We start from the raw sequence: 24,510 nt of genomic DNA, 5'->3' as shown, positions 1-24,510 counted from the left end.
GCCATAAACACTTTATAAATCAAGGTTTAGTGTTAAATCAGCGTGTATGAAGCTGGATCTGATGGATCTTTACCTTCTTTAGGTATTACAGCTACCATCTTCCAGGATGTTGGTACTTCTCCTCCTCTTAAAATACTGTTAAACAAAACCTTCCAGATCTTTATCAGTTTTTTTTTCCCTCCTAGCTTCCAAACGTCCACAGGAATACCATCTGTTCCTTGGGACTTCTTTGTAGATTGGTCATACAATCACCATTTTATCTCATCTTCTCCAATCCTCTTAGTAATTAAGGCTCCTCTACATCTATCCTTGGCATATTTAATTCTTCCATAAGCATTTCCATTTGTAGCTTTTCTTTGATTTCCATATTTCTCTGCTTTATACAGACTTTCATAAAATTTCCTAAATATTTATAATACTGCTACAGGATCCCTTGTTATCCTCCTTGTTATAGGCTCCTTAAAGTTGGTGAAAGGCCTTTCCACTTTCTGTTGCCCGAGTCATTGTGCTGAAGTTTTTGTGCTCTAGAGTTATTGTCAAAAAAAATTTGCTTAACAGCAATCTTTCTAATCGCATGTATATTATCATGGTAATCCACTATTTCCTGTTTAGCATCCCGCAGTTGCTCCTCTTCTTGTTCTGTGATAGTCCCCCTATTTCACAATACTTTAACATTTGTCTATCCCTCTAAATAATTCTTGTTACTGCTTAACTGAATCCCCCCTATTGTTTATCTCCACCCTATTTTTAAACTCCTCTTTCATTTTAACCGGGTCTATATTCTATATTCGAAGCTTCAAAATTTCGAACCTCATATGTTCGACAAAATATGAGCAAAACTTGATACCTCAAATATATAATTAAAAACAAAAACTTACCTTAACGCTCTGAGCAGGGGGGCAAGACCCCCTGCATACCAAACATCCCCTACTTAAATATACCAACTCAGAGACCGCACTTCAGTGCAAAAAAGGGAAATTTTCCCATTCTGTATGTACGGAGCCATTGCCCTTCACCTTCAAACTTTTCACAGTTCGATCATATGATGTTGACAAAATGACATTCAAACTTTGAAACATTCGGCAATTTAATAGGGACCCTTTTAACCCACTCCCTAGCTATATTTCAGAAGAAATTTGTAACCTCTGTAATTGCACCTGCATAATTCCCACTACCCATTCCTTAAATTCCTCTCTTTTCAACATATAGGTCAGTGTCTCATTTTTATTTCATTATCCTGTGTTTTTATTTTATTTATTATGGGCACATGATCTGAAATACCTATTGGATGCGTATCAAGACCTTCAACTAAATGTACATGTACATGTGAAATGTAAAGTCCATCTATCCTAGCCAGTTTTTGTATCTTAGGGAATAATATGTAAATTTACTCTATACTCCTAGTAGTTAATTCACATCTTCCATGCCAAATATTTTCTTAAATAGCTTTAAAAAATCTACCCTTCTTTGTTAAATGTTCCCTTTTGGGCACCCCAGGCACAGCTTCACTAATGCAAATCAAATTCCAGTCCCCACCTAAAAGTAATATTCCTTGCTAAAAGCTGATTATTTCTCCCAGAATTTTTTAAGTTCCATTATAGCAGTTTTTGGTGGAATATAAATACATGTCGGCGAAATCCTCCTCCTCCCCTGCCTGTAGCCCCTTACTACTACAAGTCAAAAATTATTGTATTTTTTATCCTCTTCTATTACTATTGGAGTTCCTCTTGCAGTTAAGTACTCCTCTCTTCCTTTGCCCGAGGTATTCCGCTGAATAACCATCCTTAAAACACTTCTTTATCAAATTCACACGTTCAGTTCTTTACAAGCGTGTCTCCTGTAGCATAGCTATTTCCACTCTACATTTTTTTTTAATATAGTTCACTACTCTTTCTTTTTGTATTTATCTGTGAGACCATTAACATTTAAAGACATTACAGAAAAATATCATTCTTGAGAGATTATTATTCCCATATTTTATGTATAACGGCTTTTCCTGTTAAATATCTAACTTCAGCTTTTGTATTACATGCATGTACTGTTTGGCAGGTTAATCTTTTATACAGTTGTTTCGTGTTATCTCCAACTAGCACTATGTCATATCCTACAGAACTTTTTGTTTTACTGAAAGCCCTCAAGCAAAAATGCACACACTCCCAATACCCCATTAAACCTATTAACTTAATAACACACAAAACTATGTACAGCTTCAAATATTGAAGTTTTATCCTCATAATAGGAACAAAAGTTCCAAATTGACAGACACACACACACACACACACACACACACACACACACACACATATACTAGAGCTAACCTAAAAGAAAGGTTAGCCATGCTAAGATGCATGTCATAGCCTGTGGTTCTATTAAGTGCTGCCTGGTTTTGACTTATCTTTAGAACTCTCTCAGCTGGGAAAACACCTGAATGCTTTCAGAAAATGTTTTCTCCAAGCCATTTCTGTTTATCAGATTGTCTGCTACAGACATGAGAACCAGACACACAACTAATTACTAGAAAAAATGCCTTTTACTATTAGATATTCTTTTTCATTTACTTGCTTTCTCTTAAAACTTATTACTAGATTAAGCTAATGGCCATAACCCAGTCATTCCCCTATGCAAGAATGAGAAAAAGGACACTAATTTTTCTTTTGCCATGCCCTTTTAACTAGATTGAAAAGCCACGGTGGTGCAGCGGTAGCATTGTTGCTTCACAGCAAAAGGTTCTCCCGTTCAGTTCTTGGCTGGCGTGCGGGGAGTGCCTTCTGTGTGGAGTCTGCATGTCCTTCCCGCAGTCGAGTGGCGTTCCAAAAGACATGCGTGAATGGGCGTGCCTTCGTTAAAGGTTGGGCGTCGAGCTGGCAACTCGACACCGTAAATACCTACTGCCAATTATTAGCGGACCGGAGTTCTGCTGTGCCGACCCCTAACTGGGAAAAGCCGAAAGACAAACAACAACAACATGCTCTTTTAACCAGATCTTTTTTTTTTTTTTTTTACGTTGCAGTGCATACATTTCTTAACACTAAACAAGGAGAAAGACAGAAGAAGGGAGAAAGAAACAGGAGTGCCTGTTTACATTGGTATTCCCATTATATTTAAAAATAAGTGAAAAAAACTACTTTGTAACATGAAAAGACAATCATACACTATTTAAATAGTACTATTAAGAAAAAACATTTGTTTTACTTAGTTAACTTTCTCTCTCCTTCTCCTCTCCAGAGTATTTTTCTGAATATTAGTGACATGAAGTAGGGCATATGCTTTAGAGTCCGCTACAAGTTTAACAAAGTCCAAGAAAGTCCAATGTTTCTAGATTTTCTTGTTCTATTCCTGTTCATCTCCTTCTGCCAAACCCAGTCTGCTTCATTTCCAATGTACTCTCGATTCTTCTAGTCAACTTCTGTGCTTATTTCCTTCCCTCAAGCATTTTCCATTGAAACACTGGAAAAGGTTTCTTTGGCACAGTCTCTCTGTAGTCTTTATTACCAGAAGAATGAGAAGCAGAATCTTCTTCCGTTTCACCGCTAACTTTTTGTTAGATAAACTTCTGTATTTCTTTCTTTCCATGTACTTCACCAAAAATGATTTTGTTCCTCCAGGGAAAAATATTTTGAAGATAGCTAGATACAATGGTTTGAATCTCATTCCTTCTTCTTGACATTCCTTGAATAATGGTGCGATATCCCTCTTCTGGTCCAGTAATCAAGGAGCCTCGGTCCTCACCAATGACAGTAGTGGGAAATGCTCACTGAGAAAAACAGATACACAGTACTACTTTCAGATGCAGCTATCTGCACCAAGTACAATTTCCCTTAAGATCACACTGCAGTCCTGGAGCTGGGCTTTCTCTCCAGGCCAAAATATGAGACCACTATGAGCAGACTCCTTAGCCGTGTGTTCCAAGCCAAATCATCAAACACCCTCTCTATGAAATCAGTGTCCCTGTTCAAAGTAGCTGTAACACACACACACTTTGATATTTTATTTTCACACACACACACACACACACACACACACACACACACACACACACACACACACGCACACACGCACACACACCTGGGAAAGGCTGGCACAGCTTACCCATTCTGCCACATCCACCTAGACTGTAAGGTAGATTTGCTGCCACCAGAACACCCGAAGATAGCTACTTTAAGGCACTTACCAGGGTACCCAATTACACTTATTAAAATTAAAACTTATACAAATGTCAGTGTTTAACCAAGCAGCAAGACTTTCAGGAACATGAAACCACAGTGCCACTAAATAAAAGCAAGTACTCTCAAAGGTTACGTATTTTCTAAATGACCAGACCAGCCACACTGAAAGTTTAGATACATTTAATGTTAAATAATAATAAAAAAAACATGAAAATACTGAATATCTACTTCCAATAAACACCAGAGTTTCAAATCATAGGAAATATAAAAAAAAACAATGCAGCTGGAAAGATTCAGACAGACACAGAAAAAAAACAAATAGCTAATCTCACTATATTTTTCTAATGGACTGAAAATTACTGTTCCTTAGTTACTTACTAAAGCAAAGCAGAATTAACATGGATGAGTGTCTTGTCAGGTCCAAAAACAGAGTGCACACCTATTATCATCATATCTGGGATACATTTACTCCTCTTCTGCCCGGTGTACAATGAGTAGTCAGTCATTCTCCACAAACACTCTGCTGTCTGCCACTTTTAGTGTCTTTTTCTTCTGACACTGTTTTCTCAGAATCAACTCCTTCTGCTGCCAAGCTTGCATCTTTACTATTAAAGGTAAAGGGAGTTTTCTCATAGCCAGGTTTGCAGCATACACATAATGTGCTCTTTCAATTAACAATTCCGGTTGTGGAATACCAGTACATATACTTATTTGTGTTTTCATAAAACTAATACAGTCTGTTCTTTCCAGCTTCTTGGATCCAGCAGAAAATCTCAAGTTTTCCCTACATGCTCTGTCCTCTAATTCTATTATTTCTTGGAACATCTCTTCTTATGCAGTCTCATATTCACCCAGCCTTTTCTTCATTTCACCCTCTAAGTTTTGCAATTTTATCACCTTATCTGATTATCTGTTTACAGATTCTTCCATTTTTTCCAGCCTTTCACTGCTTGAGTTGATACACTTCCATCAGTGTTTCATTTACTTTAGTCAGCTCTGTGTACATTTGCCTTATACATTCCTCTAGATTACTGGAAACTATGTCTTTGAGCTTGCACTGCTTTTTGCTGAACAGCTACAGTACGTTTCCCAGTCAGTATTTTATCATCACCTTTTGTCGCTTATTTTCTTTCAGGTCCTCTGTAGTTATTTTTTTTTGGCATCCATGCAGTGCACCCTCTAGCCAGTTACTAAAATTTATCCAGAAATCTAGGTCTACTGGCTTTCTCTGCCAAGTTTCTGCTTTCACACTAAGTAACAGCTTAATTCTAGCTCTCACAGTGTGCAGCCATCTTGGAAGTCTATTTTACTCATTTTTAACTGTAGAGTAATGAATTAATTGTATTAATGAACAAAGTATCCCCAATATGTTCTGATGTTGAGAAAATGTTTTATTTTTAATTTTAAAATAGTTTTAAGGAATTTAAACAGAAAATAAGACACAAGAAACCAAGTTATCTCACCCTGCTCTGGCCTTTTCAACTGGTGCCGAGACAACTTGGCACTTGTAGCAAAACAGTTAACAAAAGTATTTCAGACTTTCATATGTGCTACTGCTCCGAAGTAAGCCTCTAAACTCTCACCCACCCCATCTCCACCAACCTAATCTCCAACTACAACAGCTGTATCTATGCACAGACATACTCATGCACATTTCCTAAACACATTACTGTAAACAACTACATTATCTTTCAATACAGCTGGTGATCCTCCAACACATGAGAAATGCCTTAGAATGTTGAACTACACATGCAGCAGAAATGTCTGTAATAAATAATTATAGGCAAAGCCAAGTTTAATATGTTGACCACCTAAACAAACACCTCTCTCTGAAAGAACAGCTCAGTGCTAACAAAACAGAATTCCAAAGTCATCCATCATTTAATTATCATTTTCTACGATGGTTCAGAGCTCCTAAATCAAACCTCTGTTAAAATATTTCCCATTATAATTAGATTATGTGATAAAAACTAATCCACATGAAAAACTAATCCACATGAAAAACAAAAAATGTAAATAAATATGAGTTGCAAGCACATTTTCCATGTTCTTTATCAAATCCTGTCTGTCTAGCATTAGCCCCTCTCTCATCAATCTAAGGCCCATTCATTCTCCTGGTGCATTGGCCTCATACAGACAGGTAGCAAACACCAACCAGAGTGAACCGTCATCCAGACAGTCCTGAAGATTCCCATGGCTAGGTTTCCTTTATTCGCATACTACAGTGCTAAGAGTTTAGCTACTCTCTGGAGTCAGGCAGAATTCCCTCATGAAAGTGGCCTGAAGGTTTGGATTTATCCCCATGAAGCCTCGTCCACTGAAAAGTAAGAGAGAGGACCATAAATGTCTTAAGGACAGCAAAATATATGGCAATTTCCTCTTGTTCTTGAGAAGCATTAATCCCAGACAGTATACAAGGGATTTCTGACAGCCTAGTACCATCTTACAGAAACCTCACATCCTGAATACTTCCATAAGACTGCCTTAATGAAACATGCATGTTTCAATGCACAGACTGATGCAGCTACTCTACATATCCACAGCTTGGTGGACACAGATGTATTGGACACCTGCATCTACTAGGTACTAGTAGAGTGGTGGGTCATGCTGCCCTGCTTCTCCCCAGGACAGGCGAGTTGGCATCCAGTCACACTGACACTCCCAGCCCAGCTCTTCTAGCTCCCAAGCCACCACTGAAATCTGAACTGTGTGGATTGTAGTCAAGGCTTCATCCTCTTGCACCATGTAGCAAGCTGTTACTGATGGCATAATTTAGTCACTCCATAGCTTAGTGGCAAGATTTCCACTTGGTATGAAAAAGAACTTTAACTGCAGAATAAAATAATACTGAAATTGCTATGTTGCAAAAGTGAAATGGTTTTATAAAACAAAAACCTCTGGCTCTTAAAATAATACTGCAACTCAAAGACATAGCCATGTCCAGCATGTCTTCAAATAATAAGGTTAAACATTAAGGTTTACAATGAAAGATTAGTTGTTAACTTACTTGCTCCTGATAGATATCCACACTGCCACCTCCAGCCGTACTGACTGAAGCAACAGCCAACAGTGTATAAGAGCTGTGCCAAGCTATGTGAGAAGGTGATCCGACAGAATCAGGAGCTTCAATATGATAATCAAAGTAAACCGCCATTGCAGTACCCCAGATACTGTTCTAATCTGCAAAAAAATTAATAATAAACAGCTGGAGAAAATAACAATGAAAAGGTACAAAAAAATTACATAAGAAAACTCTATTTTTCAATTTCTTAACTATCTTTTACTTTGAGCATATAATTTCTTAGTTTAGTTGCTACCTTATGGCATTTTTTTTACTCAAAGACCTTCTAAGTCATTGCCAGTCCCTTTGCTTTAAACTTCACTGGCCACTAACTAGCATTACAATTACTCAGTGCTTCTTCGTGTACTGTGGTAGACTGACTAAACACAGCTGAATGAGTACCCAGGAATCTGACAGAATTACAGCCTAACAGTCAGGAGATAAAAATAAAGTAACTGATCTGTGAGGCCCAGACCAACAACAACAAAAGAAAGAAGGTATACAGAGACTATGGAATGAAGCAGACATGTTCAAAAATTGAAGTCTTATGAGCGTGTTAGGGCACTTTAAAACTAGTGGGTGACCTCCCTCAGAAAAACAAGCACTTGTACCAGTGTGGAAAGATGAAAGCTGTATATCAGTGATGGCTAACCTATGACACACATGTCAAAGGTGACACGCCATGACATTTTGAGTGAAACATCAGTGTTCATCAACACCCGAGTTACCAAACTGCTTTTGCATTTGTTGCTTGTGTAAAGTGCACTGAATTATTCTGTTCCAAGGAGCCAGTTCAACAACACTGCTGCAGATGTAAGGAAGTTATTAACCTCAAAGACTATTTCAGTATACTTTTTCAATATAGTCTGCAAAGGGCAGTGCTGACATTGTTTTCTCTTTGTGGTTACACTTCTGCAAAGGCCAAAGTAGTCTGCATTTCTAGGAGTGTACTCTTTTACATTCCTCTCAACTGTCCCTCTTAATCCCTGCTAAAACCAGCAACTTTTTACACTTAATAACAATAATTAGATTTACAGACTAGTTTTACTTCAGAAAATGTATATTAATTCAATTCATGTTCATTTTTTCTGTCAGGGTCTCAGATTAATAGTACTAGTAGTTTACAACTGTCCATCTCTCTTATTTCTAGATTTGTCCCCGATTCTGTTGAGATTCATCCCAGAGAGCCATAAGGTTTTATTTATATGTACATGCATATATATATATATATATATATATATATATATATATATATATATATATATATATATATATGTGTGTATATATTTTTTTTTTTTGGGGGGGGGGGACACGCAAGCAGAGTCAAGTTAGGTATTTTCCAAAATTTTTGACACACCAAACCCAAAAGGTTCGCTATCACTGCTGTAGATGCATTTTAGACTCCTGCATTATCTTCCTGCACCACACTGTAGATAAGTGAATCAAAAACTTTTGCCTGAGATATTAAATTCCATTCAAGTACCTCATTTTGACTGGTTTTACAATCCGCTCATCAAAATATATTCAAGACTTTGGCAAAATAGTTGCTAAAGAAAGTGAGGGAGTTATACTGTTCAAAAGCAAATGAAAGGTAGAGAAAGGATGTAATCCATAAGAAAGTAAAACAATTGCTTACTTCACAAAAGCAGAATATACCACAAATATGAACAAGACCCAAATACTGCACAATTCCATAAAGCATGGAGAAGCGTAGTCTATCACAAATTGCCAAGAAAACTGACACCACCCTCAGTGGATAACTGGTGAAAAGCTGTGGCCGAGAAATATGGCAATAGAAAAAGATGGGGGGAACAGATAATTTTGTTATTCCACCGGACCATCTTAAAAAAAATGTTCATTTGTACAGTTGCAGTAGATCAGAGTTAAGTTAGAAAAAAGTACAGTAAACTTACCGTAATAATACATGCTCAAATGATCACTGCTGCTGTAGCCTTAGCTATAGGAGTTACATCCTGCCAAGGATATAACAGCTAACCAGCTTCCAAAGCTTAAGGGCATCTTCCATACACCCAAACAGTTCAATGTCTGAGAACAGCTGAATTAAAACACTTGTTTTTGGGCACCATGCCCCTTCACAGCTTTCATGCCAATTGAGGTAGGGAGGCTAGAGCTCTGAAAAATATGTCAGTGCTAGGAAAACAGAAATGAAAGTCCTCACCCTGGCAGCAAAAACACACAAAAAAGGGGAGTGAGGTGAGGGAGTGGTTACTGCAACAGTGATCATTCAAATAACTAATGTTATGGGAAATCTACCAACACAATTGTACTAAGTTCATCATTTGATCACTGCTGCAGTATCCTTAGCTACATGGGTAGACTACCAAAGCTTATACGGACTGGGATGAAAGAGAATGAAAGTATAGGAGTCCCCAGAGTATGGTCTTAGCAAAGCTTGCTCTAGACCAGGAAAAAGGAATTTAGTTTGTAGTGCTTTGTAAAGGTATGTGCAGAGGACAAAGTTGCTGCTTCTAGAATACTTCTAGAAGCCACCCCTTTCCAGAAAACCACAAATGAAGCCAAGGCCTTGGTAGAGTGAGCCTTGACCCTACATGGAATGGTCCTACTGTTGGGGTATTACAAAAGTTAATAGTATGAGATAACCATTTGAAAATGATCTGTTTTAACACATGTTGTCTGTTTTTCTTATCTTCATAAGAAATTATCATCTTGCCAGAGTTTCTGAACAAATGTTAAATAAAAATAAATAACATGTTTTTAGTTCTACCAAAATAACATCCTAGAGGTCAGTGGCCATCCTGTGAATGAAGAATCCTATCTCCCTCATTCTTATCTTGCAGAAAGAAGACAAGGAGATGGATAGCTTGGTTCAAGGTAAATTGATACCACTTCAGGCATAAATGAAGCCATTTTTTTTTAAACGTCTGCATACTAGCAGCTTTCTGTGTCTGCTTATTTTACTTCTTATAAAATGGTGCTGTAAAAACCCTTTGACAAATGTGGAGGAGGAAAGCTGAAAAATAGGAGAATCTCCCTGAATCAACATCACACTCTCAACATTTTATAGACCTCTGCAGTAGATGGACCAAACATAACCTTTTTATCTAAGGGAGAAAGAATAGTTGTATAAAATCTTACCATAAACATAGATGTCCTTCTCTTCCGTGTTGCAGTATTCATAATATGTGGGATTCCCTGCCTAGGTGACCCGAATGTCCAGCCAGTATACCAAAGCCTTTAGCTACTGCTAGGTACGTGCAGATATAGAACAGTCAATGTTGGCCCTAAAAGTGATGTCTACAAGGACCATTCACAGAACTGAATACCCAAGTCTGAATATTAGTCCAAGGATAACAGGCAACCAGGTAATATCCAAAGAAGAGCATGAACCAAGGGGGAAGGAGGGTGGGATAGAATACTGCAACATGGAGGAAAAGGACATCTATAGTTATAGTAAGATTTTACACAACTATTATATGTCCTTCTATTCCCATTTGCAGTAGTCATAACATGAGGCAGAATACCATAGCTCATGAGTGTGAAAATGAGGTAGGAGCACATTAAGTTACCATGAAGCCATGCAGAATTGCCCTGGCAAACCCTGCTCCAGATCTGGAGATAGAGTCCAACTTGTAGTGTTTTGTAAATATATGGACAGAGGACCAAGTAGCCACTTCCAGGATAGAAGCAGTGTCCAGACCTTAAAAGAAGGCCACAGAGGAAGCCACAGCTCTAGTAGAATGGGCCTTAGAGGACGAAAAAGAGTTTTCCCCTGGGAAACAGAGCAAAAAGAAATTGCCCTAGCGATAAAAGATGAAATAGTCTATTTAGAAACAGGTTTTCAGTGTCCTGGGGTGAAAGGAAACAGTTGCTCAGACTTTCTAATGAATTTGGTCTTATCCAAGAAGAATCCAAGTTGTCTGTGTACATCCAAGGTGTGCAGCACACTTTCACTGGAGTTTTGCTGAGAAGGGAAAAAAGTGGTAAGTGAATAGATTGGTTAAGGGACATTTTTGGCATGAAGCCAGGGTTGGTGTGAAGATGCACCATATCCTTGTGGAAAATCAGAAAGGGTTGCAAAGCCATTAAAGCTTGGAGTTCATAAACTCTCCTAGCAGATGTGATGGCTACCAATAAAAGTTTTCCAGGTGCAAAATTTTAGGGAAGTTGAGGCTGCAGGCACGAAGGGAGTCTGAGTCAGTTTTTCCAAAAAAAATTTAAGTCTCCGGGAGGAGAAACTGGTTTCCTGGGAGGCCTGATATGAAGGACACTTTTTAAGAACAGCTTCAGCTCTAGTCTAGAAGCTGTGTGGGGGGGGGGGAGTAAAGGGAGACATGCAGAAATGGCTGTTAAATGGGATTTAACTGAAGAATAAGCTAAACCAGCCTTGAGCAGCTCACACAAATAAGAAAGGACTAGGGGGATATTGCCTGAAAAATGGATCTAGTCTATTATTAAGACACCAGATGGAGAACCTCTTCCACTTGGACAAATGGGCTCTCCTTGTATTGGGTTTCATGGCCTCCTGCAGGACTAGAAGCACGTCTTCAGAGAAAAGGTGTCTGAAAGGAATCAGAAGCTTATCACCCACAAAGTCAGATTCAGCGTTATTAAATGTGGGTGAATAAGAAATCCCTTGTCTTGTGTGAGTAGATCTACCCTGTGAGGTAAACTTGTGATGACTGCCCTTGGCTAACTGCAGAAGAGGGAACCAATACTGTCTTGGCCAAAAGGGAGTGGCCAACAAGATTTTTGGGGTGTCTTTCTGAATCTTCAGCAGGACTTTCTGAATAAGGGGGAAGGGGGGTGCATAGAGAAACATCCCCATCCATGAGAAAGATAGGGTATTCACCTTCCAAGCCAGAGGGTGTAGGATGCTGGCACAAAACTTTAGAAGTTGTCTGTTCATACGGGAAGCACAGAGATCTATTTGAGGTGTACTCCACCAGTGGAGAATGTCCAGAAACACATCCTTGTGAAGCATCCATTTATGGGCTTGTGTCATGGATCTGCTCAGTGCGCCTGCCAGAACATTTTGAGCTGAGGGGATATAAACTCCTGTCAAAGTTACCTTTGCTTGAAGAGCAATCTACCAGGCTTGGATTGCCAATATGCACAGGAGATGAGACTTTGTTCTCCCCTGTTTGTTCACATACCAAAGAACTGTAGTGTTGTCTGTGAACAGTTTCAAAAGACGTGTTTGAAGAGGTGACTTGAAGACTTGAAGGGCCTGAATCAGAGCCTTCCTCTCTTTGATGCTGATGTGTTCCTTCCTTATGGAAGGAGACCACAGGACGTGGACTTTTAGGTTCCCCAGTGTTGCTCCCCATCCCATATCTGAAGCATCTGTGAACATTTCTTGAATTGGAACAGGTGGCTGAAGGGGGAGTCCTGGATTCTGAGATATTTGTTGAATCCACCAAGGCAATTCCTTTTTTAGGTAAGGTAGAAGTGGAAGTGGAAGGACAAACTCTAGAAGATGAGCATGCTGGAACCAGAGTGTTTTCAGGTACCACTGGAAATTTTGCATGTGGAGTCTGGCTACAGGCAACATTGGTATTACCGAAGCCATGAACCTTAGCATCCTGAGGAACTCCCTAGCAGTCAGAGAGGACAGAGGAAGCAACTGTTAGATGTAGGTCTGTAGGGACTGCATCTTTTCCAAAGGCAGGAAAAGCCATCATCAGGTCTGTCCTTTTCCTGCAACCTAGAACAACCCAGTCCTGGGAAGGAGATAGGGAAGACGTCCTGTAGTTGATGGTGAATCCCAGGCTGAGGAGCAAAAAGATGGTGGTTCAAAGGTTCTATTGCAAAGTGTCTGGATGTTCTGCTTGAAAGAGCAGGTCATCCATGTAAGGGTAGATGAGGATTCCCTGTAGTCCGGAAAAAGCAATGACAGGAGCCAAACACTTCATTAATACCCTTGGAGCCGTAGAGAGTCCAAATGGCAAAAAACAGAACTGAAAATGAGAAGAAGCAACAGAAAAATGCAAGAATTTCCTGAATAGAGGGTGGATGGGGATGTGGAGGTAAGCATCCTTGAGGTATAAGGAGTCCAAGTAAACCTGAGGTAGCAAAAGTGGAAACAAATTTTGCAGGGTGAGCATCCTGAAGGTGGGGACTTGAAGGAAAAGACTGAGCTGGGACAAGTCTAAAATTGGTCTCCAAGGACCATCTTTCCTGGGAACTAAAAAAATCCTGGAGTAAAACCCTTTTTCTTTTTCCAAGGCGGGAACTTCTTTTATGGTCCCTTGTGACAGCAAGTCTTGAATGACCTGAGGGAAAAGATGAAGCTGGTCCCTTGGGGGTTTAGGAATCCCCATGAAAGGAGGTGTAGTTTTCCAAGTCATGAAGTAGCCTTTTTGGATAACAGACAGGACTCATTTGTCTGTGGCAATGCTTGTCCAATTGGAAAGGGAACGAGAAAGGCGCTGGAAAAGAGGGATTTCTGAGAGAGTGGCCAGGTAGTCACAGGCTGCCTGGCTTGTCTGGAAAAAGGGCCTTTTGAACAGATCATGGATGAGACCTAAGAGGAGTCTGCCTCCGTGTGCTCTTTTTGTGTGGCTGTGAAGGAGCATGTGTCGTTTTCCTTACAAACTTAAAAAAGTAGTTCCTAAGGTATTTAGAAACTGGGAATTTGAACAAGGCTGTAGAATTACCACCAAATAGGGTGGTATTGTCCAGTGGTTCATCCATAAGCTTTGCCTTGAAATCCTCAGGCAAAGGCTGCAGTCTCAGCCAAGAGTATCTCCTGAGAAAAGAACCAGATGCTGCTGACCTTGCAGACACCACAGCTGCATCATAACTGCATTTTATGGACTGTCTGTTAACCTTAGAGAAAACTGCCAAGAGGAAAGAGAGCTGGGATTTGGCTGCAGGACCTGGAAGATCTGTCAGCAATTTAGAGACTTGTGAAAGTAGGGCCAGAACATAATTAGACGTGTGTCTGATAATTTATGTCCCTAAAAGCCACAGTAAAGGAGGTGTACACCTTTTTTCCAATTCTCTCCATCATTTTACCGTCCTTATCGGAGGGCAGAAGGTTGGTGGAAGACAGTAATTTAGAGGGTTTATCAGCAAATAGAGAGAGATCACAGCTGGGTCTGCAAGAGGGCATTTGTACAGATAACTGCTATCTTCAGGGACATATAGAACCTGTCTGGCCTTCTGGGAGCAGGAGGATGAGAGTCACAGTTTTTGGATGCTGCAAGAAAGGCAGCTTGTAAAAGTTGGCAACACAGGTGGGATGGCTGAAGGGGCAGGAGAGTCCATTTATAAGAGGTCATAGTACCTCTTTTGTACTTCCGAAACCTGGGAGCTTTCCCACTTACATTCCCTCATTCTGGAGATATTTTCTCCAAATGTAGTATCCTCTTCAGGAGAGTCTCCACCACTGGAATCAACGTCAGGAGAGGCATAACTCAGAAAAGAGCCAATTTGAGTGGAGTAGGCCAGGGACTCATCTCAAGATTAATCATCTTCTTCATAGACCTCTTGTTTAACAGACGTTAGAAGGCCTATTTGCCAGAAGGGCATTCAAGATTCCTTGAGAGAAAGCTTTCCAGTCTGGGGAATGATCCTGTGTGTGTGTGTGTGTGTGTGTGTGGGGGGGGCAGGTTTTTGTCTGTGTTTCCTTTTGAGAGGAAGGCCTACTCTAGGCTGAGATGGACTGGCTGATGTAGGCCTAAGCTGTAGCCCCAAAGTCAGCAAAACCTCAATGGAAAGTGCAAGAGAGGTATTGCAAGGAACATCTCATGGAGTGAGATGCAGTCCCACCTTATCATCCATAGCAGATGTCTGCAATGCCTCTGCGGAAGTGGTGAAGGAACCCTCCCTAGCGGCTTCTAAATCAGTACCCACCGAAGGAAGGGGACCAGGAACCATATATACCTCTGGGCCTTCATCAGCCTCGAGAGGAATGTCCAGGATCAGGGGCACAGCCAAAGATTCAGGCCTTAACTTTTTCACCTTTTTCTTCAGGGTTCACCCAATGGACCAGGAGTACCTTCCATACCAAGCGCTAGTTGCTTTAGTATCTGGTTCTCAAGATATATGTTATGGGCAGACAGATGACTGTGGAATGTTTTAGGAATGAACGCCTGACAAATGGCACAGGCCTTGTAGTTGTGATCAGAACCCAGACAGAAAAAACCCTAGTTGTGGCTGTCTTTGTGTGGAATCTGTCTTCCACAATGGGACTTGCCCTTCTTGGATGACATTAACCTCTAACAAGCATGCAGTAGCAAAAGCACAAATAAAAGTTTTCTCCAATGGGGCACTTATCTAAATGTAGAATAACTTCAGCAATCAGACTAATGGTAGAATCTGTTGTTCGGACTGAAGGCAGAGAAGTTCTGAGGATGGTACGTGCAGACATCACTTTTATGGCAGATGGCTGTTCTATGTGCAACATTGCACATACCTAGCAGTAGCTTAAGTCTTTGGTATACTGGCCAGACATTTTGATTGCCTAGGTGGGGAATCCCACATGTTATGAGCACTGCAACATGGGAATAGAAGGACATTTTAAAATGTCATCTTAAACATCCTCAGGAAGGTTGTGTATACGCAACCATGCAAACTTTTTCATAATGGTTTCAGTAGCAGCAACAACTGAATCATAAGCACACTTCAAGGAGTGTTTTGTCACTTGGGACACAGAAGCAATAAGACTATACATAGTTGATTTTTTCTTCAGAACAGGGAAAAGAAGCTGTAATGCTCTTCACATTCTCAAAGGTAGCCAGCATAAACTTTAACAAGTGAGCTTGACGATAATTCTAAAAGTAAGTGTTGCAGAAAAATGTATCCTCCCCCCAAGTCTTTTAAAGGCTTTCCCATCCTTATAAGAAAGGGAGTGATTAGCATTTTACTAGATGTTTACCACTAGCAGGAATTACCAAGGAAATTTCTGCTGGGTTAGATCTGGTGTTAAAAAATAAAACCTTAGCAGATATTATCAAGTTCCAGAGTCTTATATCGGGCAAGTTACAAGATATGATAAAACAGAAAAATGCAGTTGTAATAAATCATATTTCTTTAAAGACAGTTGAAGATCATAATATTCCTACTGAAACAACTGATTAATTTAGAATATAGCTTCAGAAAAAAGAAAAATCCTTCTAAGGTACTATCAGAAGAAACACTCTCCTCAGAGTCAGAATCAGAAACCTGAGGAGAGAAAATAGCAGTTATGTACTTATCATAACTTGGCACCTGTGTTATCCTAACTGCTAATCTGATGTTATCTATTTCATTATTCCCAACGACAGAGCCAGAATCCTCAGCTGCAATCATATCCTGGGCAGCCCTATGGAAGGATGTGTCTGAGCACCATGGAACCAAAAGATGATCTGTTTCTGGAGAAAATATCCAATTTGTATTGAGAAACAAAGGTGTGTGGAGTGGATCAAGTGGCCACAGCACAAATGTCATTTAGACACCCTAGCAGAGAAGGCTGCCAAGGTAGCAACTGACCTGAGGGAGTGAGCCGTAGGCGGACAAAGCAACTCTAAGCCCCTGACAAAATAAACGGTGGATTGGAAACGGATACCTTACACACTGCTTGACTAAGTCTGTTCAGAGACAAGGCTACAAACAATTAATCAGATTTCCTGAAAGCTTTAGTCCTGTGCATGTAAAATCTTAACTGCTCGTGTACATCCAGTGCATGGAGGAGGTTTTGCCTTTATTAGAATGAATTGGAAAAAAGACAGGTAACTGAATAGACTGGTTGATATTGGTTTCAGTGGGTACTTTAGGCATGAAGGAAGGATTAGTTCGCAAGGCCACTCTGTCTTTGTAAAATGATATAGGGTGGCTTGGACGACAAAGCCTGCAATTCCAGGACCCTCTTAGCTGAAATTATGGCCATTAGAAAGGCGGTCTTCCAGGCCAAGAATTTCATATCACAGGAATGAGCCAGCTCGAATGGACTGAGTGAGAAACTTCAACACCATAGTCAAATCCCAGGGAGGAGAAGGATCTTTGGCAGGGGGCCTGAGGAAAAGGTAGGCTCCCTACTAACATGAAAATTGGAAATAGTCACCAACTGCAGCTTTATGGTAGAGAAACTGGCACCATCTTGATATAGGGATGATAAAAACAGAAGACTATCCAAAACTGGAGCACAGAAGGGGGTCGAGATTTCTTTCAGCAGCCCAAAAGGAAAACAGTTTCCAATTACTGTTGTAGAGTTTGAGTTGACAGATTCTGAGACACAAGAATAATTTTCTTGACAGGGGAAGCCAGCCTGGACTCTTAGTATTACGGGAAGTAAGAAACCATGCTGTCAGAGAAAAAGGATTGGAGGTTTGGGGTTTTCAGCAGGGGAGGGATGAGAGAGGAGATCCGATATGGGATCTAGTATCCATTGAGAATATTTCTGATGAGACCATGGGAAGGGAAACAGAAAGGAGCAATGATTATCATGGGACACTTCCGTTTGTGGGCTTTCAATAGTACCTTGGGGATCAAGGGAATTGGTGGACACACATAATGGAGACCCAGAAGCCAATCGTGGACTAGAGTGTCCCTCAGGGACTGCCCCTATGAGGGGATCAGGGCAAAGTACCTGCTGTATTTGTTGTTTATTGGGGATGCAAAGAGGTCGCAGCAAGGTAGGCCTCACTGGCCGAATAAATGAGATACCACTGATGGATTCTGGGGCCACTTGTGTGGGCTCAAGATGGACTTGCAGAGTCTGCCAACACGCTGGACTTCTCGGGTATGTGCACTGCAAGAAGAAAGCAAATGGAATAAATTGCGTATTCCTACACTCTCCTGGCCTCTCTGCACAGCAGATAAGAACATGTCCCCTCCCTCTTTGTTGATGTACCAGACCACTGATATGTTGTCTATGAACTGCAATCATCTCCACAGGAAGACAATCCTGAAAGGCTTGCAATGTCAGAAGGACTGCTCTCATCTCTAGGACATTTATGTGCAACTTGGTCTCTGTAGGGGACCATGTGCCTTGGAACATTCTGCCCTGAAAACGCACCCTCAACCCTAGCAGGGAAGCATCCATAATCACTGTGGCCGTGGGAGGAGGAAGAAAAAAGATCTGCCTCAGAAGAGATCCTTTGAAAGAAGCCACCACTCAAGATGTCATCTGCAAATGGGTGTCAGTCATATCGGGATAGACATGGGATGATAGAGAATGGACCACTGGACTGCTAGCATCCACTGGAGTACTCGCATGTCGTATCACGCCAGCCTTGAGAATGAGATGCGCCTGCAGCAATGAACTTCTAGGATCGCCCTGACCTGCTGCCTGAGTAAATCTACTCTCTGAGAGAGGGCAAAGTGGCATTTTCTGTCATTGTACTGAGCTGGGTTCCTATAAACTCCAGACTTTGCACCAGAGTTTGTTTCGACTTGGCCACATTGACCATAACTCCTAACTCGTTGAAGGTCTCCAAAAGGTACTGCATTTCTAATGTAAATTGATGCCTTGTGAGTGCCATAAGAAGCCAATCGTCCAGGTACAGAAAAACCTGGAATCCCTGCAGTCTGAAGTGAGCTATGACCACTGCCAAGCATTTGGTATTCACCTGGGCGGCTGTCAATCCAACGGGCAGGGCTCTGAAATGAACATCACTGGCTCGCAGCTAAAAGCGCAGATGCCTCCTTGAGTGCCCGTCTATCTTGATGTGGTAGTAGGCATCCTGAAGGTCTATGGAGCACATCCACTTGTCCTTGCACAAAAGCGTCAGGATGGACTGACCAGTGACTATCCAGAGCTTCGACTTCTTGACAAACAGATTCAACTCGCTGAGGTTCAAAACTGGACACAGGTCCGTGGTCTTTTTTGGCACCAAAAACAAGCAAAAGTAAGTTCTGGAACCTCTTTGCCCTGCTGGGATTTCCTGGATGGCTCTTTTTTCAAGAAGTTTTAGAACTTCTCTTTGGGCCAGTTCCTTCTGACTGGGTGGCGAGTTGGAGAGAACTTTCTTGGGACTTGGAGGTGGTTGAGAAAAGGGAATGTAATAACCCCTGGATATTATACTGAGCACTCACTGATCATTTGTTATGGCTGTCCAGGCATTTGGGTGCAATGAGAACAGACCCCCCCAACTGCCTCCAGGGCAGGACAGTCAGGCAACGCCTCAGGGGCATTGAAAGGGCTTTTCAGAGAATGGTTGTCTAAAGCCCTGATTATGAGGACCCCCTTTACCTCTGGGGTGGTGTCTACCACTGAACTCTCTTCTCCTGCCTCTGGAAGAAGAATACTCAGGGGCATCTTGGAAGCAACCCTGCGGAACAAAAGTTTCTTACCTCCTTGTTTGTTCTCGGAAAAAGACCTCTGGTGGGTAGAGAACTCGATCACTATCACCAACAAAGTCTTCCATTCCTGCTCACTAAGGGTCAAAGAGGGACCATTCAAGAAAGACGCCTTGAAGGGTTCCACAAACCCGTACAACTGCATCCACACAAGACGCCTCAAGGCAATGTCTGCAATGACCGCTCAAGAGGTACCCTCAGCAGCATTAGAGATTAACCTAATCAAGGAGTTGCCAAGAGAGGATAGAGTAGCGAGCTAGGGAGAGACCTTTCTGAGGTCCTCCGCAGGCATCAACTGTGAAAGACAGTTGGCTAGTTCAGCAACCAGGTCTCTTTGGAGGCAGGTAAAGTACACCAAACAGTTAAGAGCTCTTAAGCCAAACATGGCTGAGGCATAGACCTACTTCCCGTGTCTATCACCTGAGACTCCCTGTTCAGGGTTATGGACAGCGCACAGCTCTATTCAGCCAGCTCCTTTTTGGTGGCAGCAGCAACCACAATGGCATCAACTGGAACACCTTTTCTCCAATGCATCCTATCGGAAGGACGACTCAAGAACTTGTCAGCCTTCTTGGGGACCGGTTCCATGGTGTCAGGTTCCTTAAATACCCTGCGAGAAATGAGGTTGATGAGCTCGTCCTCAGGAGGGGACACCCAAGAAGTATATGGGCCCATCCCGAAAGCCTTCAGGAACATAGATTCCTCCAAAGACGGGGGTTGGGAAGACCATCCACCTTTGTGTTTCAACAGTTCCAAAATGTCTCCAAAATATCTCCAAAGGAGACGTCTGGCAGAGACCTGGGGAACTTGTCCCTCTCATTAATATCGGTGTCCTCTGTATGGGACTCCATGGTTAAGTCCAAGTGCATCCTCTTACACTTTCTCTTCCATGGCACTTCCTCTGTGTGTGGCTCAGCAGAGGAGTCCGAAGAGAGGTGAGCCCCCTGGGGGTTAGATGCCACCTAAAGGCTGCCTGGGAGGACTGATACTGGACAGGATGGATGGACTCAGAATAGTGGTGGGCTGGGATGGACCTGGTGGGGGGAGGGGGGCACTGCTGTAGACCTAGAGCAAGTCTGCTCTACCACCTGAAAGGCCAATGGACTCAAGGAAACTCCCTCTACATCCCTGGAGCCGAAACCAGCTGAGAAGAAGGAATGGAGCAAACCCCGGGTCCCAGCCCTCCAAACAGTACCGGCCCTGAGGTGTCGAGGGCCAAGGCCTCCAAGGGAAGGGACTGATTCAGTAAGCCCAGATCTGATCCTTTCCCCAGAGACCCAGTGCTGACCTCTAGGAGCCAAGACCTGCTCTGATCCGATGGCAACGAAATCTAACTGGTCAAGGACCCTGACAGAGTCAAGAAAGCATGCATCCGCTGACCCACTGATACCTCCCTTGGGTGAACAGAGTCATGGAATTCCTAAACAGAGAGTTGGAAGAGGCGAGGGCAACCTTCGGGCTGGGGATCTCGCCGAGCCAGAGCAGGCTAGAGATGCCAAGAGACCCATCTCTGTTTGGGCCCTGAGGAAACTCCTCAAGATCTTAGCCATATCCATGAGCAGAACGCTCCTGCAGGATCTGGAGGAAGCCAAGAAATGGATGGACTTGGCCGGGGATCCAAGCCTGGACCCTGAAACAGACTTATGATGATCACGATCCGAAGATCGGCTCCGAGGCCTAGGAGCCGAGTGCTTCAGAACCCTGGTGGATCCTGAAGAGGAAGGAGAGCCATCAGAAAGTAATACTAGATCTGACAAACTTGTCGGATCAGACACCTGCTTGATCACCTTCTTCGGATCCAAAGGAGCAGGCAGATCCAAGGGGGATCTAACTCAGTCAGATCTGAAAGCCTCCGCTCCAAGGAGACCTCGGAACCTACCGACAGATTCAGAGATGTTGAATCCGACATGGCCAAAGGCAGTTTCGGATCCGGAGATCTCTGATCCAAAAGCCTACGCCACTTGTCAGCCAAAGAAGAAGAAGCACCCAGGGAAGCAGATGGGGCTTTCTTTTTAGAGTCCTTAGGGCCTGAAGCAGCTGGGGACTTGGAGACAAAAGGACCCCTTTGAACCATGCCCTTTAAAAGACACATTTCTTGTGGGCATCAGAATTAGGCATCTTACGCCACAAGAAGCGCACCTCTTAAACCTTGTAGGTCTGTCCTTCTCAGACATACCACCTACCAGACACACACAACCGGAAACACACAACCACCAAAGGTTAAACCACCTAGCAACAAACAGCCAAAGAAAACTAACTCACTAACTAACTAAATAGTAAGGGTAAGAACCAGCCAACAGATAGGCCCTAACTCCGTTACCTACAGAACAGTACAGAAAAAGGCACCAAACACCAACCAGAGAGAAAAGAGGGGAGTACCACAAAAATGCACAAATGCTAGAGATACACTAGCAATGGGAGGGGAAGGTACAGAAAGAAAGACTACCTAAAGAAAATAGTAACCAGCAAAAAACAGAAAAATTCACTTAGGTGAATAATACTTGAAAAAGCTATTGCATACAGCTCGAGAGCCAAGGATCACTTCCGTGCATAAACGTGGCAAAAAGATCTGGGAGTTAGAGTACAGAAGGTGATTATGGGACCAGAAGGAGCTTGAGCCTTTGATACAAGTCTTGTGTAGTGCCAGATCGGATCCAATGTCAGATCCAAGACCCAGTCGTGAGGAATAATGAAATGGATAACATCAGATCAGTAGTTGTTCCCAGACAATCTTTTTCCTGTTCAATAACCTGAAAATCCTTAAACAATGAAGAAATCATTTTTCCGTTTCCCTGTAACACCAGAACTGGAAGAACTTGAACTAAACCCTGAGTGAAGCCCAATATCACTCTTTTTCAAAGTAACAGAGGCAGAAGAAGCTAAATGTCTAACTTCCTGCTTCCTTTTGGCAGGAATTTGTATATTAGCAGACCTACTGACAGAAAAATCCTACCTAGGAACAGGAATCCCAGTCTGGTTAAGCAGAGAGGTATTTCCTGCTCCTTCCTCCTACACAGACATAAGTTCTCCGCTGTCCACTAACAGCACTACCACAGCCACAGATGATGCATCTAACCCACAATCAATGGCACCTGTTGAGATTACAAAAGATGGAGACAAGAAAACAGATGAATGGTCTCAGGAACCAGAAATGCCCACAGTAAAGTCATCCATCTGCAGCTGAGGCAAATTTGTAGCCTGCTGAAGAGACAAAGGCCGTTTGGAAATGTTCTTCTTTTTGTAGCTGGAAGAAGGAAGAACCAAGGAACCAGTCGGTTGTTCCAAATTGAAGCTGAAACAGATGCATGATTCCTGGGGAAGACTGGCAGCACAGCAATCAGTGAAGCAGGTTAAGTATTACAAAAGTAGACCGACATCAAAAACATAAAAAAAGGACTTAATTAACATTTACCTCAGCCCCCAAAAGTAACTTTAACACGGGTTTTAGTAAGGAAAAACAATGTTTAACTTAGCTGTAATCACTTTTTCCACAAAAGTAAAAAATGGTGTTTCATATAGTAGAGAGTCGATTATCCAAACATCGATTAACTGAAATGTCAGTTATCAGAATGCAGCCTTCCAAAGTTTTTGGGTAGGAAAAAATCAAAGTCTGAATATGCAAATGTTATACATACTTACTTGAGAGTGTTTTTGAGCTTGTAGCCCGATCATGTGTGAAAAATATTCTTTTTTGTCCATTGGAATTGTCAAATGGTTAAAAACTGTATTCTCTTCGTGCGGAAAAAACAAGACTTTAGAAGTTTTTTAGCCAGTTCAATGTATGTTTGATTATCTGAACAATTTGATTATCCAAACCACCCTAGGTCCCAATTAGTTTGGATAATCGACTCTCTACTGTAGTTACAAGTGACAAAGTCACATGACAGACCCTTAAAACACTTTTCCTAGCTAAATAAATATATTTACAGGAAAAATGAAGTTTGTCATAAAAATATCATGAGGAAATGTTTTGACCCCAAGGTAACTTATTTGCCTAGTAATGGAGAACTGTTACCAAACGGCCCATCCCCAAAACCATGCAAATTTTTTTTTTTTTTTTTTTTTAAACATTTGTTGACCGGGAAAGTCCGACTAGGTTCCACAGAGCCTGTTTTCAGCGGAGACCCGGGGAGAAATGCTCCAGAGTACTCTTCAGCAGCAGGAAAGCTCAGAAGGGCTTGATGCCAAAATCATTGTTTTTTTTTTTGTTTTTTTTTTTTGGCTCTGCTTGAGCTGGTAATGATTTGGCTGCTTGGAAGGTGCCCTTAAACTTTGGAAGCTGGCCAGCTGTTATATCCTTGGCAACATATAAACCATATACACTGGATATAAAAAGTGTACACACCCCTGTTAAAATGCCAGGTTTTTGTGATATAAAAAATGAGACCACAATAAATCATTTCAAAACTTTTCTCACCTTTAATGTGACCTATAACCTGTACAATTCAGTTGAAAAACAAACAAATCTGTTAGGGGGAAAAATATAAAAAATAAAAAACGTACAATAAGCTGGCTGCATAAGTGTGCACACCCTTAAACTAATACATTGTTGAAGCACCTTTTGATTTAATTACAGCATTCAGTCTTCTTGGGCACACACATACCATCAATTAAAGAGACTCTGATTAACCCCAAATAAAGTTCAGCTGTCCTAGTAGGATGCTCCTGACATTTACTCAGTTGCCTGCTACAGCAAAAGCCATGGTTCACAGAGAGCTTACAAAGTATCAAAGGGATCTCACTGTTGAAAGGTAGCAGTCAAGAGAAGGGTACAAAAAAATTTCCACAGCATTGGATATACCATGGAACACAGTGAAGACAGTCATCAAAAAGTGGTGAAAATATGGGACAACAGTGACATTGTAAAGAACTGGACGTCCCTCCAAACTTGATGAAAAGACCAGACAAAAACTGGTCAGGGAGCCTGCCAAGAGACCTACAGCAACACTGAAGGAGATGCAGGAATTTCTGGCAAGTACTGGTTGTGTATTACATGTGACAACAATCTCCAATATTCTC

The 24,510-nt window shown here is 41.7% G+C and overlaps 1 protein-coding gene across 1 annotated transcript in view; it reads right to left on the bottom strand.

Annotated features, from left to right (window-relative positions):
- Positions 1-24,510, bottom strand: part of IFT140 (intraflagellar transport 140) — a 3,212,973-nt gene that overhangs the window by 3,130,847 nt on the left and 57,616 nt on the right. The window contains exon 2 of the mRNA XM_044089294.1: positions 7,174-7,346. Within this exon, the coding sequence (XP_043945229.1) occupies positions 7,174-7,320 (147 nt within the window). The 5' untranslated portion in view covers positions 7,321-7,346. The remainder of the gene's footprint in view (positions 1-7,173; positions 7,347-24,510) is intronic.

Source organism: Protopterus annectens, chromosome 12.part0 (assembly GCF_019279795.1).
Source record: "Protopterus annectens isolate FY-2018-M chromosome 12.part0, PAN1.0, whole genome shotgun sequence".
Classification (NCBI taxonomy): Eukaryota; Metazoa; Chordata; order Ceratodontiformes; family Protopteridae; genus Protopterus; species Protopterus annectens.
This window is presented reverse-complemented; position numbering and strand designations above follow the sequence as displayed.